The sequence below is a fragment of the Taudactylus pleione genome, unplaced genomic scaffold (assembly GCF_031769625.1).
Source record: "Taudactylus pleione unplaced genomic scaffold, aTauple2 ptg000207l, whole genome shotgun sequence".
NCBI lineage: Eukaryota > Metazoa > Chordata > Amphibia > Anura > Myobatrachidae > Taudactylus > Taudactylus pleione.
The window spans coordinates 4,254,219-4,267,862 of NW_028284609.1; the positions used below are offsets into that span (position 1 = coordinate 4,254,219).

The 13,644-nt window shown below is 42.4% G+C and overlaps 1 protein-coding gene across 1 annotated transcript in view; it reads left to right on the forward strand.

Annotated features, from left to right (window-relative positions):
- The first annotated feature begins 598 nt into the window (after positions 1–598).
- The window catches only part of LOC148517856 (transient receptor potential cation channel subfamily M member 2-like), a 248,125-nt gene continuing 235,079 nt past the window's right edge, over positions 599–13,644 (forward strand). The window contains exons 1-2 of the mRNA XM_088478123.1: positions 599–643; positions 7,995–8,189. Of these exons, the coding sequence (XP_088334249.1) occupies positions 8,037–8,189 (153 nt within the window). The 5' untranslated portion in view covers positions 599–643; positions 7,995–8,036. The remainder of the gene's footprint in view (positions 644–7,994; positions 8,190–13,644) is intronic.

Here is a 13,644-nt window from a genome sequence, read left to right on the forward strand (position 1 = left end):
TGCAGATGTCTCTATGCTCAGAACAGGTGAGGAGATTCTACTATGCTGAGTATAAATGAGTAGATGCCTCTATGCACAGAACAGGGAAAGGTATGTCTCTTGGTGCTGTACAGATGAGGTTATGTCTTGTTATGGTGTACAGGTGAAGGTATGTCTCTTATTGCTGTACAGGTGATGGCACAGTATATTTCTTGGTGCCAGACAGGTGAGGTTATGTTTCTATGCTCAGTACAAATTAGGAGATACCTCTTTGCTCTGTAAAGGTAACGAGATGTCTCTATGCTCAGTACATGTGAGGAGATGTCTCTATGCTCAGTACAGGTGATGGGATGTCTCTATGCTCAGTACAGGTCAGTTACAGGAGTGGCACTCATCAGTCTTGCCTGGTGTCATTCACATAGTGGAGAGAAAGAGCTATCAATTTTGCGTGTTATATGAATGAAGGTGTTGCCTTAGGGGGCTTTTGTTTCTCTTGTAACGTGACTCCTTAGTTACTCAACCATAGAATTCACAGCTTCAGTTATCACAGTAACAGCCTTACACAGTAACTGCAAAAATGTCACATTCATCACCCTCAGTATGACAGCTAATGGCAGAATACGCACTTTGCACAACTGAGGAGAGGCTGCTGCTATCTCTGTGTGTGAGTATCAGTTATACCATATGACACCAGAAAAGCTGCGGTTATCTCTGTTATATGTATCATTCAGCTAAGACTTGCTGTATGTGTTATGGGGTAAGGGACTAGTAATGTAAAATGTAATAGGAGTACAGACTGGTAATAACTGTGATGTGAGTACAGACTGGTAATATATGTGATGGGGCATAGACTAGTAATATGTGTGATGTGAGTACAGCCTGGTAATGTGTGATGTGAGTACAGACTGGTAATATGTGTAATGGGAGTACAGACTGGTAATATGTGTAATGGGAGTACAGACTGGTAATATGTGTGATGTGAGTACAGACTGGTAATATGTGTGATGTGAGTACAGTCTGGTAATATGTGTGATGGGGGCACAGACTGGTAATATGTGTGATGGGGGCACAGACTGGTAATATGTGTGATGGGGGCACAGACTGGTAATATGTAGGGGTGAGCGGGTTCGGTTTTACTCGGTTCTTATAGCCACTTTACCGCAAATTCGGCTCGATTTTATTCGCTATCCAAAACACATGTTCGGCGATAGCCAATAAAAAGATCCGAGTAAAACCGAGTAAAACCAAACCCGCTCACCCCTAGTAATATGTGTGATGGGGCACAGACTGGTAATATATGCAATGGGAGTACAGACTGGTAATATATGTGATGGGGGCACAGACTGGTAATATGTGTGATGTGAGTACAGACTGGTAATATGTGTGATGTGAGTACAGACTGGTAATATGTGTAATGGGAGTACAGACTGGTAATATGTGTGATGTGAGTACAGACTGGTAATGTGTGATGTGAGTACAGACTGGTAATATGTGTGATGGGGGCACAGACTGGTAATGTGTGTGATGGGGGCACAGACTGGTAATATGTGTGATGGGGGCACATACTGGTAATATATGTGATGGGGCACAGACTGGTAATATATGTGATGGGGGCACAGACTGGTAATGTGTGTGATGGGGGCACAGACTGGTAATGTGTGTGATGGGAGCACAGACTGGTAATGTGTGTGATGGGAGCACAGACTGGTAATGTGTGTGATGGGAGCACAGACTGGTAATGTGTGTGATGGGAGCACAGACTGGTAATGTGTGTGATGGGAGCACAGACTGGTAATGTGTGTGATGGGAGCACAGACTGGTAATGTGTGTGATGGGAGCACAGACTGGTAATGTGTGTGATTGGAGCACAGACTGGTAATGTGTGTGATGGGGGCACAGACTGGTAATATGTGTGATGGGAGCACAGACTGGTAATGTGTGTGATGGGAGCACAGACTGGTAATGTGTGTGATGGGAGCACAGACTGGTAATATGTGTGAGGCTTGGGTACAGACTGGTAATATGTGTGATTGGGGCACAAGCTGGTAGTACACTGAGGATATATATCGATGTTCGATTTTGGTCAATTTTGTGTTTTGGATGATATTAAATTCGATGTGCATTTGATATTTGAGCATAAGAGATCGAACACAAAATCCCCAAAATAATAGACCTGCTTTACACTGTAGACTTTAGCATGAGCAGGTGCCAGTTACACAGAAACATGCACAGATCAATGAGATCTGTGCATGCCTAAATGCACAACCAGCACCGGGCTTTTCTGAGCCTGTTCTGGTTGTGAGAATACGGGAGGTGTAATGCAAGGTGGTGGCAGGGGCAGGTCACTAGAATTTGTGGACTGAAGGTGCGAATGCAGGTGTGCCTGAGCATCTTATTGCCATTTCAGAGTTGTGCATAATTAACAGTCATAGTACACGTCACTTGGTTGTATTTCACACTAAAGTGCTTGCAGTGCTGGCGGTAGGGTATAGTCAACCACAAGCGCAGCGTTTGATTCCGATGCTACTAGATGTAACGATGGTTGCATACACAACATGGAGATGACTTGCGCAAGTGGGTATCTTAAGACAGGATGGTGGGCGTCTGCATACACAAAGCGATCGCATGCCAAGACATGGTGGGCGTGCTAATGCCTTGCGTTTTGTTAACATACATATAATTGCTGTGACTGCACGCAGTGTTAGCTGAGCTGCGCATTTAAAAAAGTGTAAAGAAAATAATTTCTATTGTTTGTACTACATCTGTGCACTATGGGATAAATTTACTAAGAATCGAGTTTGTGTGAGTTTTGGTGAGATTGCATTTTTTTCATCTCGCAAATTTAGTAAAGACAAACTCGAGTAAGTTTGGAAGAGAGTTCTCTTTTTTCACTGTTTTAACTCATGTGAGTTTGTAAACTCGAAAAAACTCACCATCGGCCAAAATAGGAAGTACTTTAGATTAGGGGTGAGCGGGTTGGGTTTTACTCGGTTTTACTCGGATCTTTTTATTGGCTATCGCCGAACATGTGTTTTGGATAGCGAATGAAATCGAGCCGAAATTGCGGTAAAGTGGCGATAAGAACCGAGTAAAACCGAGTAAAACCGAACCCGCTCACCCCTACTTTAGATGAAAAAGAAGCAACTCGCAAATTTACTAAGAATCCAGTTTCAAATCTCGTGTGAGATTGTAGCAAACTCACTGTGAAATAAAAGTTTCAAATAGACCACCTCCTGAGCTGCGAGTTTGGCAGAAACATACACAGATCAGTGTGATTTGTGTATGTTTCTGCCTGTATACCTAGTATAAAGTGTTTTTTTTTTTTTTAAATGACATAGGGTCATAGCAATACGTAAATAAACACAACATACACTGTGAAAGTATAACATACATTCATACTCACACTCACTATCACACATACTCACCTAGTATGAGTTAGGTTAAAACCTGATTTAAAATGTCATATTCCAAAAAAATTTAAGGGTCTTAATCCTCTTTCAGAAGAGGATACCAAACAATGGGAAATTCCACCTATGGTGGATGCTCCTGTTGCTATGTTGGTCAGGAATACAGTTTTTCCCACTACTCAGTCTGTAACTCTTAAAAATCCCATGGAGAGAAAGAATGAGGCTGTTCTGAAATATTTATTCACTTTGTCAGGAGTCTCGCTTTGCCCTATTCTGGCCAGCGCCTGGTTGGTAAAGGCTATCGGTCTCTGGATAAATCAGATGATTACTGGTTTTCAAACAGGGGATGAATCTGAAGCTAACTCATTAGCTGATTGGATTTCAGAAAGTTCTAACCTATATGTGTGATGCTTTATTAGATAGTATTCAGGTACAGTCTCATATTTCAGCCTTAGCTGTTTGTGCCAGACATTTGCTATGGCTTAAAACATGGAAGGCAGACACAGAATCAAAACATGCTTTAGAGGCAACTTCCTTTTGAAGGAAATTCTTTGTTTAGTCCAAAGTTAACCAATATTATATCTCCGGTTATAGGAGGAAAAATTCCTTACCTTCCTGTAACTACACCTAAAGCAAAAACTCCTAGGTTTCGTTCTTTTCGGAAAGAAGGCAGAGAAAGCCTTCAGGTTTTCCAAGGTGCGCATAGGGGTCCCCTGAAGAGGGACTTTTAGTGGACAGGGTGGCCTCGGCACCAGTTGGCCTGCCAGTAAGAGGTGTTGGTTAAGGGTCAGAGGGCCTGATTCTGCAAGGATCGCAGTAGCAAAGACGCACGCAATTGGTCGATTAATTAGCATTGTGCATGCGTATGCATCACAGTGCATGTGCGCGAACTAGCAATTGCGATGGGAAATGCATTTGCAGAGAGTACGCAGACCAAGAGCACATTGACAGGAAGTGCCATTTGTGGATGGTGACAGGGGGGTGGTTGGGTGAACGCAGGTATGCCAGTGCATTGCAATGCCATTGCAGGGGCGTGCAAAAATTATCCACTGCAATACCATACGCAGCCTGAGGCCTCATAGCGTGAGCTGAAGTAATCAATACCTGAAAGAGGTCTGACCTGCCTTAACTGTGCGTATGGGTCCGATGTTACTTGATGTTACTGATTATTTTGCTATGTTGTAGAAGTATACAGATGTGTGTAAGGGGAAGTGGGCATCCTTGTGTTAGGCTGTGATCACAATGCGATTGCAAACATTTGTATTTCACCACTGATATTAGTAACTGCTGTGCGTGCTTTCTAGCAGAATAGCGATCCTTTCTGAATCAGTTCCAGAGATTGTACTCTCTTAAGGAACACATTTCAGCCTTACCAATCCTGTTTCAAGGAAATTGGCCACCATTCCAGAAATTGACTTTCTTGCAGGGGGTTCTTTGTATACAGCCTCCTTATGTCCAACCGGTTCCTCCTTGGGACTTGAATTTAGTTTTGGAGGCACTCCAAATTGCACCAGGGCCTTTGGGGCCTGTAGAATTGCGATATCTCACTCTGAAAGTTGTTTTCCTGTTGGCCATTGCCTCATCCAGAAGTGTATCTGAATTAGCGGCTCTTTCCTGTAAAGCTCTGCTTATCATTTTACATGATGATAGGGTAGTGTTACGCACTAAAACTTATTTTCTGCCAAAGGTGGTATCGGCTTTCCACATTAACCAAGATACTGTCCTTCCAGCTTTTCGCCAGGATTCAATGACTAGTGAAGCTTCTTCCTTAGCACTGTTGGATGTGGTACATGCATTACACATTTAATTGGACCTTACTGCATCTTTGAAGTGTACGGATTCCTAGTTGGTGTTGATTGATGCACGAAAAAGAGTCTGGCCTGCCTCAAAAGTGTCCATCGCTAGATGGGTCACTTCTGCCATTAGGCAGGCATATTTTTCCTCAAATGTAATAGTTTTGGCCTCAATTCAGGCCCACTTGATGCGTGCTGTTGGAGCCTCTTGGGCTGTATGGCATGGTGCCTTGGTTGAGCAGCTCTGCAAAGCAGCTACCGGGTCAGCCATACAGATTTTCACAAAATTTTACCACTTCCATGCATTTGGCGCAAGGGGTGCCAGTGTTGGGTAGAAAATTCTTAGAGCGGTGAGTTCTGACGCTCCCCCTCCCTTAATTGGCTTGCTTTGGTATATCACCCAGATGTAAGGCATCCCCCAGATGGATGAAAAAGGAAATACAATTTTTACTTACCGTAAAATCTCTTCCTCACAGTCCATCTGGGTGATGCCAAGGTCCCTTCCTTGTTTGGTTTTCATGCTGGACACCTGTTGGTCTCTGGTTTCTCAGTTCTTTCCGTGGCTCTCCTCCAGCTTTGTTAAACATTATACTGAGCTTACGGAGGAAATGGAGGGATTACATGGAGTGGGAGACAGTTTTTAATTAGCTAGTGTCCAATGCCACACACCACTATACATAACCCAGATGCTAGGCATCCCCCAGATGGACTTCAAGGGAGAGATTTTCCGGTAAGTAAAAATCATATTTTTTGATTAATGAAAACATTCTATAGCATCATATACAGGTTGAGTCTCCCATATCCAAATATTTGGAAATACGGAATATTCCAAAATACGGAATATTTTTGAGAAAGTGAAACCATTGCTTTCTGGTGGTTCAATGTACACAAACTTTGTTTAAAGCACAAATTATGAAAAATATAGTATAAAATAACCTTCAGGATGTGAGTATAAGGTGTATATGAAACATAAATGAATTTCTTGTATGTACACAAACTTTTTCTGATGACCAAAACTATTAAAAATATAGTATAAAATTACATTCAGGCTGTGTATATAAGGTGTATATAAAACATAAATGCATTCTGTGTTTAGATTTGGTTCCCATTCCCAAGATATTTCATTATTTTATGCAAATATTCCAAAATATGGAATATTCCGATATCCAAAATACCCCTGTTCCAAGCATTTTGAATATGGGAGACTCAACCTGTAGTTTATATTAAACTGTCATCCTGTCTGCAACTGCAGTACCACTCTGTTTCCTAGATTTGCCATGTTGGAAGTTGAACTGCCACGTGTTTGTGCTGCCCACTTCTGTCGCATAGCTTAGTCAGCAAGCTAGCTCGGTCAACCTCCTGCCTAAACTGGATGAAAACAATATTGTGAGCTGGGAGGTGGTCAAAATTGACCGGAAATGACTGGAAATTAATGTAAATTTAACAGTTTTATAATGTAAAAAAAAAATACAGATCCAAAACCAAAACCCATGAGGGCGGTTTTTCCAAAACCAAAACACGAAGTTAATACAGTTCCAAAACCAAAACACTGGAGTCGGCACGCATCTCAACTCCTTAGAGTGTGTGTTTGTAGGTTGGATGCCTCAGGACCTCTTTTTACTCAGAGTGATGGTGATTTTAGACTGATGTCCTGGTTCTTTTGGAGTGTGTGTTTGATGGGTGACATGAATCATCTTATTACTTAGTTTGATAATAATGTGAGGCTTATGTTTTGGTTCCCTATTAGAGTGTGTGTTTGTTGGCTGAGTGCCCTGAGGACCTCTAATTATTTAGTGTGATGGTAATGTGAGGCTGATATTTTGGTTCTCCTATTAGAGTGTATTTTTGTTGTGTGTGTGCCATGAGGTCATCTTGTAACTTAATGTAGTTATGTGAGTCCGATGTTCTGGTTCCTCCTATTAGAGCATGTTTGTTGGATGGATGCCCTGAGGACCTCTTGTTACTCAGTGTTGTGCTACGGCACTAGGGGATTGTTGATATTGGTCTGGAGCTGTATGAGCTGTAGTGTGGATGAAGTTGGATGGCTTAACAATGCTGTTCCTCATGTAGGTATACTAGCAGTAGAAGACTACTAGTGGAGAATGATATTGGGAATTTAGGCAGAATTTCTGGATTGCACTGGAGCTGAATGCTGTGAAGCAACACTGTATCAGGTTTTCTGGATAGCCCTGGAGCAGAATGCTGTGAAGGAATACTGGAGCAGGTTTTCTGCATACCATTGAGGTAGAATGCTGCAAAGCAGTACTGTAGCAGATACTGTTACACTGGAGCAAAATGCAATTGTCACGGTCAGTGAGAAATTCCCCTATGTCTGTGGTCTTGCACCATTAGAATGTGTGTGTTTGTGTGAGTGCCCTGAGGGGCTCCTATTACTCAGTATGATTGCTATGTGAGGCTGATGTTCTGTTTCCTGCTCTTAGAGTGTGTGTTTGCTGGGTTGGTGCCCTGCTGAGGACCTTTTTATTACACTGTGTAATAGTGATGAGAAGCTAATGTTCTTGTTCCCTATTACAAAGTTATTTGATGGGTAGGTGCCCTGAGGACCTCTTTTACTTAGTATGATGGTGATGGTAGGCTGATGTTCTTGTTTCTCCTATTAGTGTGAGTGTTTGCTGGGTGGGTAACCAGAAGACCTATTGTTACTCAGTATAATGTGTTGCTGATGTTCTGTTTCCTCCTATTACAGTGTGTTATTGGTGCACTATGAGGGCATCTTATTACACTATTAGTGGGGTATCCTCATGCTGTATGATCAGTCTTCCCATTTTTATAAACCCTTTGTTTTCCCTCCCAGGCTACAAGATCATAGGACCAGGCATCCATATTCTCATGTATCATGGGGAACACAAAGAGTACGACTAAAAGTAATAACCAAGTAGATGGAGTTGAGATTTCCAAGAGGAACAACTTGCAGTCCCTACACCGTCCTGGCACTGCTGATGCAAAGAAAAGGAAAAAGACATCACCAAAATTCCTTAATGAAGCAAATGTGAGATATTGCATACAACAAAACTATGAACATTCATCAAACTAAATTATTTACACATCTATTCATATAATTTACACATTGCAGAAGGAGATTTTGTAATTCTATACCTCTGCTACTTACATTTTACCACAATGTAAAGTTTATTGTTTACTTTACTGTATTTTCTCTAAAAAAAATATAAAAAATCCAGGTACCATGAACCAAACAGCTTACACAACTTTTATGTTGCAAGTATACATGAACAGATACAGAGAATGTTATTTTTTTATACATTATGGTGAAAAAAGTTCAGTTACTGCCTCTCTCATGCCCACCTCATCTCTCTGTTATGTGGTTGGTAATAAGAGAGCTCTAACATATTGGAGATTAAGGGGTCTATTTACTAAGCAGTTTTAGGAGACAGAGTGAAAAGTGATAAGAAAGTGATAAGGTGCCAGCCAATCAGCTCCCAACTGTCATCTCACAGGCTGTGTTTGAAAAATGACATTTGGGAGCTGATTGGCTGGCAACTTATCACTTTCTTATTACTTTTCACTCTGTCTTCTAACACTGCTTAGTAAATAGACCCCTAAGACACCTGCCTCAGTTGTCTTTTCCTTCAGTTGGTGCTTTTTATCAAAGGGTTTATTGGTGAGTATGAGAAAATAATTGTAGCTAGAATATGATTAAAGCTTTTTTCCCTTATATTTTCTCAAACATAAGGCACCATAAATTCCATAAACCTCTTATTATTCTTTATGTCACAATGCAACTTACTGTCCATTCAGAGCAGAGTGAACACTAAACATTAACTTGTGACTTGAACATCAGAAAGATGATATAACATAAAGTTCCCAGGTTTTCCGAGTTTTTAGGTAGAAAAAAATTACCTTACATCTACATTTTTCCAAAATAAATCCACATTTTTTTCATCTGGTGTCTGTTCAAAGGGTACACAAATTGGTTTGTTTAGCCAATAAAGTAGGTAATGCATTTGGGTCTATTACTGGGACAAACTTTCAAACAGTCATAGTATACGGATGCGCTGTTGAATCACCGATGACCTAGAGTAGCAGCTTGTTATTGGTGTAGGATCAGTGCACTGCACTGTACAGCTACAGTAAAGCTCAGGCTAATGATCTTACAATGTCTAGAAATACCCAAGATGTTTTATAACTGATGCTCATCCATAGTTTGCTGAGACTGAATTCCTGGTGAATATTTACACTCATTAACCTCACTTGACACCACTATTAGGCACAGCAAAAAATACTCTGATTTCCTCTGTTATGTCATTCACAATACATTATACTACAATATCATCACATAACAACAAAAGTTATAAACATTTCCCACAAACTATGATTTTCTGTTATACTGTATGTTTTTATTCCTTTCCATCTCTTCAAACAGTTTATTTGTATGTTTTATGTTTAACCACTTTTGGTCTCTCTACCCTTCACATCTCTGATATCTGTAATAATGCCACTACTACTATTATTATTATTATTATTATTATTATATTTTATGTATATAGTGCCACAAGGGTTCCGCAGCGCCTCACAAAGTACATAAACAAATGAGCAAACAAGAAAACAGTGACTTCCAGTACAAAACAATGCAGGACAAGGACATAGTTTATAAAGATTGCTCCAATAGTGATCATGACACTCAAAAAAGCAGCAGGGTGTCAGTAACTAAGTGTTAGGTGCCCTTGTGGGGAATTTGGAGTAGACGATCGTATGAGTAAGTGAAGGAAACGCACATGAAGGAAGAGGGCCCTGCTCGTGAGAGCTTAAATTCTAAAGGGGAGGGGCAGACAGACAAGGGTGATACAGATGGGGTAGATAGTGATAAAGAAGCATGGACCAGCAGGTTGGGATGAGAGCTAGAAAGCTTTGATGAAGTAGTGGGTCTTGAGAGCTTGTTTGAAAATTTGTAGAGAGGTGGAAAGTCTGATAGGGAGAGGGAGAGAGTTCTAGAGGTAGGGAGCAGCACAGGCAAAATCTTGGAGGCGGGAGTGGGAAGAAGTAATCAGTTGGCAAGAGAGACGGCATGCATTTGTTGAGCAAAATGGGCAGGCAGGAGTGTGAAGTGAGTTGAGATTCAAGATGTAAATGAGAGAGAATTGGGTGAGTGTAAGAACCTTGAATTGGGTTCTGAAGGGGAGCCAGTGTAGGGCTTGTAGGAGAGGGGAGGCAGATGAAGAATGTTTGGAGAGGAAGCAGCCAAGCAGCAGCAATGAGGACAGATTGGAGTGCAGAGAGGTTGGAGTCAGGGAGGCCAGATACGAGGAGATTTCATTAGTCCATTCTGGAGATGACCAGTGAGTGGATGAGCTTCTTAGTTATCTTCAGGGGGAGAAAGGGTCTGATCCTGGAAATATTTTTCAGATGGAAGGGCAGGACTGTGAGAGATACTGTATGTGTGGTTTGAAGAATAGAGAGGAGTCAAGGATAACTCAAATACAGTGCACTTGGGGGTTAGAGGAGATAGTTGTGCCATTAATAGATAATGAAATTGTGGGAGGTGAGGTTATGCAGGAGGGTGGGAAGATGATAAGCTCAGTCATAGACAGGTTAAGATTAAGAAAGCACTGGGACATCCAGGAAGGCATAGTAGAGAGGCAGTTGGAGATACAAGTAAGGAGAGAGGTAAAGGTAGATCTGAGTATCATCAGCATAGAAAAGATACCATAGGCCAAATAGCTGACGAGTTCGCCAAAAGAAGATGTGTAGAGGGAGAATAGGGGAGTCCAGGAACAGAACCTTGGGCAACACCTACCATTAGCAGAAATGGGGGGGAAGAGTGGACATGAGAGGAGACATGAGAAGGATCGGTCAGAGAGGTAGAAGGACAACCAGGAGAGTGTGGTCCACAGTGTTAAAGCAGCAGAGAGGTTAAGGAGAATGAGCAGAGAGTAGTGGCCCATGATTTGGCAGCAAGGAGGTCATTGCTGACTTTTATAAGGGCAGTTTCAGTGGAATGGAGAGATTGAGGAGGTTGGCAAGATGGAAACAGACAGAGGGTGAAACTAAGTGGAAGAGACAGGAAGGTATAGCATCAAGGGGGGAGGTGTAAGAGGGAGAGGATCGAATGAGGGCCATGACTTCCTCTCCAGATACAGGGGACAAGGATTCCAGAGTTGGTAAGATGGATGGGGAGGGGTGGGCAGGGTAAGGGGAGGAGGAGCAATGACTTATGGAGTAAATTTTAGACATAAAGTAGGAGGCAAAATCAAGGACAGAAAGCGATGAGGGGAGGCTAGGAGGGGGTGGGCAGAGTAGTGAGTTTAACATGGCTAAGAGACGCTGGGGGTTAGAACAATGGGAGGAGAGGAGGTTTTTGAAATATGACTATTTAGAGAGGGAAAGGACATCTCTGTAGGATGAGAATACATTTGCAATGAAAGAAATCTGCCGTAAAGCGTGACTTTCTCCATTGTCGCTCACCAGTTCGTGAACACTTTTGCAGGTATCTGGTGCACTTGGAATGTCAGGGTTGAGGTGTGGATCTGCGGGGGTGAGTAGTGATTGCCGGAGCAACAGTGTCAAGAGCAGAAGTAAGGGAGGCATTGTATAGGGAAGTGGCCTGTTCAGGGCAGGAGAAAGAAAGGTTAGGGGAAAGAAGTGAGTCAAGTAGGGAGAAAAAAGTAACAGTGTCAATAGCCTCAATGTTATCAATAGTAATGGTAGCCTTAGGAGGTAGAGGAGGGCAGGGAGAGAGGGATAAGTTAAAAGAGAAAAGGTGATGGTCAGAGAGGGGAATGGGGAATGTTGCAACGGTGAGTGAAGACCAGATCAAGCATATGGCCACTCACATGGGAGGGTGATTCCAAATGAAGATGTGAGGGTAAGGAGTTTAGAGGAAGAGGATTCTGGGGAATATCAATTGGAATATTAAAATCACCTAGGAAAATGGAGGGAGGTTCGGAGGAGAGAAAGTGAGGGAGCCAGGAAGCGAAGTTGTCAAGGAATTTTGAAGGAGGGCCAAGAGGATGGTAAATGACAGCTACTTGGAGGTGTACTGGTTGGAAGAGGCGTATAGCATGAATCTCAAATGTAGAGAATGTAGTGGATGGTTCTGAGGGTATGAGTTGGTATGTGTAACTAGGGGAGAGAAGGACCCCAACACCACCACCATTGCGACCCCCATGCTGGGGGTATGGGAGAAGGTGAGGCTACCAGAGGAGAGAGCTGCAGGAGAAGTGATATCAGAGTGTGTAGTCCAGGTTTCTGCAATGGCTAAGAGATTCAGGGAGTTGAAGATGAAAAGGTCATGGGTGGGGACCAGTTTATTACAGACTGATCTGACATTCTAGAGGCCACATGATAGAGGGACAGAGTTTGTGGGAGAGATGTGAATGAGATTATCAGGGTTGCTGTAGCATGGAGGTAAGATTAATTTGGCGGACTGAGATGAATAGAGTGTAGTGATTGTGCTGGCTCCTGTGCTAGGAGGGAAAACTGTAGGAGGTGGGCAGGGAGGGAGTTTAATGAGATGTGGATGGAGGTGGGGTGAAGTGACAGGGAGAGGAGGGTGGGAGGAGAGATTAGCAGTGAGGTAGTAAGACTCTGGTGGGGTAGAAGAGCATGGAAGAAGAGGGGGAGGAAGGCAGACACAGGAGGGGTGATAAGGGGAAGAAAAAGTCAAGGAGACCAGGGAGAGATATAGGTAAAAGCAGGGGGCAGAAAAAAGGAATAGTTGGACAATGAGTGAAGGGGGAATTGAATAAAACATGGTCATGGTGAGGAGGAGGTAAATAGGGGGAGGAAAACTGAAAGTAGGAATGAAGTAACAATATGAGAGAGAGTGCAGGAGATTTACAGAAATGCAATTAAAAGTGCAGTGTAGGAAAAGGTGTCTGCACAACAACAGTTTATTATTGAGTATAATAAAAGTGGAGATTTAATGGGAATATAAAAGTAGACAGTGGTAGTACCTAGAAGATGTGAGACTATGCAAAAGAGGTAAGGTAAAAAAATACATTATTAGAGAGGTACAGATACAGTATGCATTGAGATGTTTATGAAAACCAGAGATCCAGCACAAATAGTAGCAAGTGAGGCACAAAGTTTTTGTAGCGACCAAACAGGAAGTCCAGTGATGAATGTCCTGGTTATGTAGTCAGCAGAATCTTGTAGTAAAGAGATTGTGAACTCACATTTGTTAATCCAACTTTGGCCCTCATTCAGAGCCGCTCGTTAACAGCAGTACGCTCATTGCCCTCCGATGTTGAGAAACCGCGCATGCGTCGGTGTAACACTGCGCATGTGCGTGCGGCATATTGCGAGTTTTTTTTGTCTCGTTCGTCAAATTGCGTACAGGAAGTGACATGTCAAATGTGATTGACAGAACAGGGCGTTTTTGGGCGTTGACGGGGGTGGCGATGGAAAAACGCAGGCATGGCGAGGCATTTTTTGGGCGTACATACATTATCTGATGCGAACGTCAAATGTGTTCGTACCAAGTCATA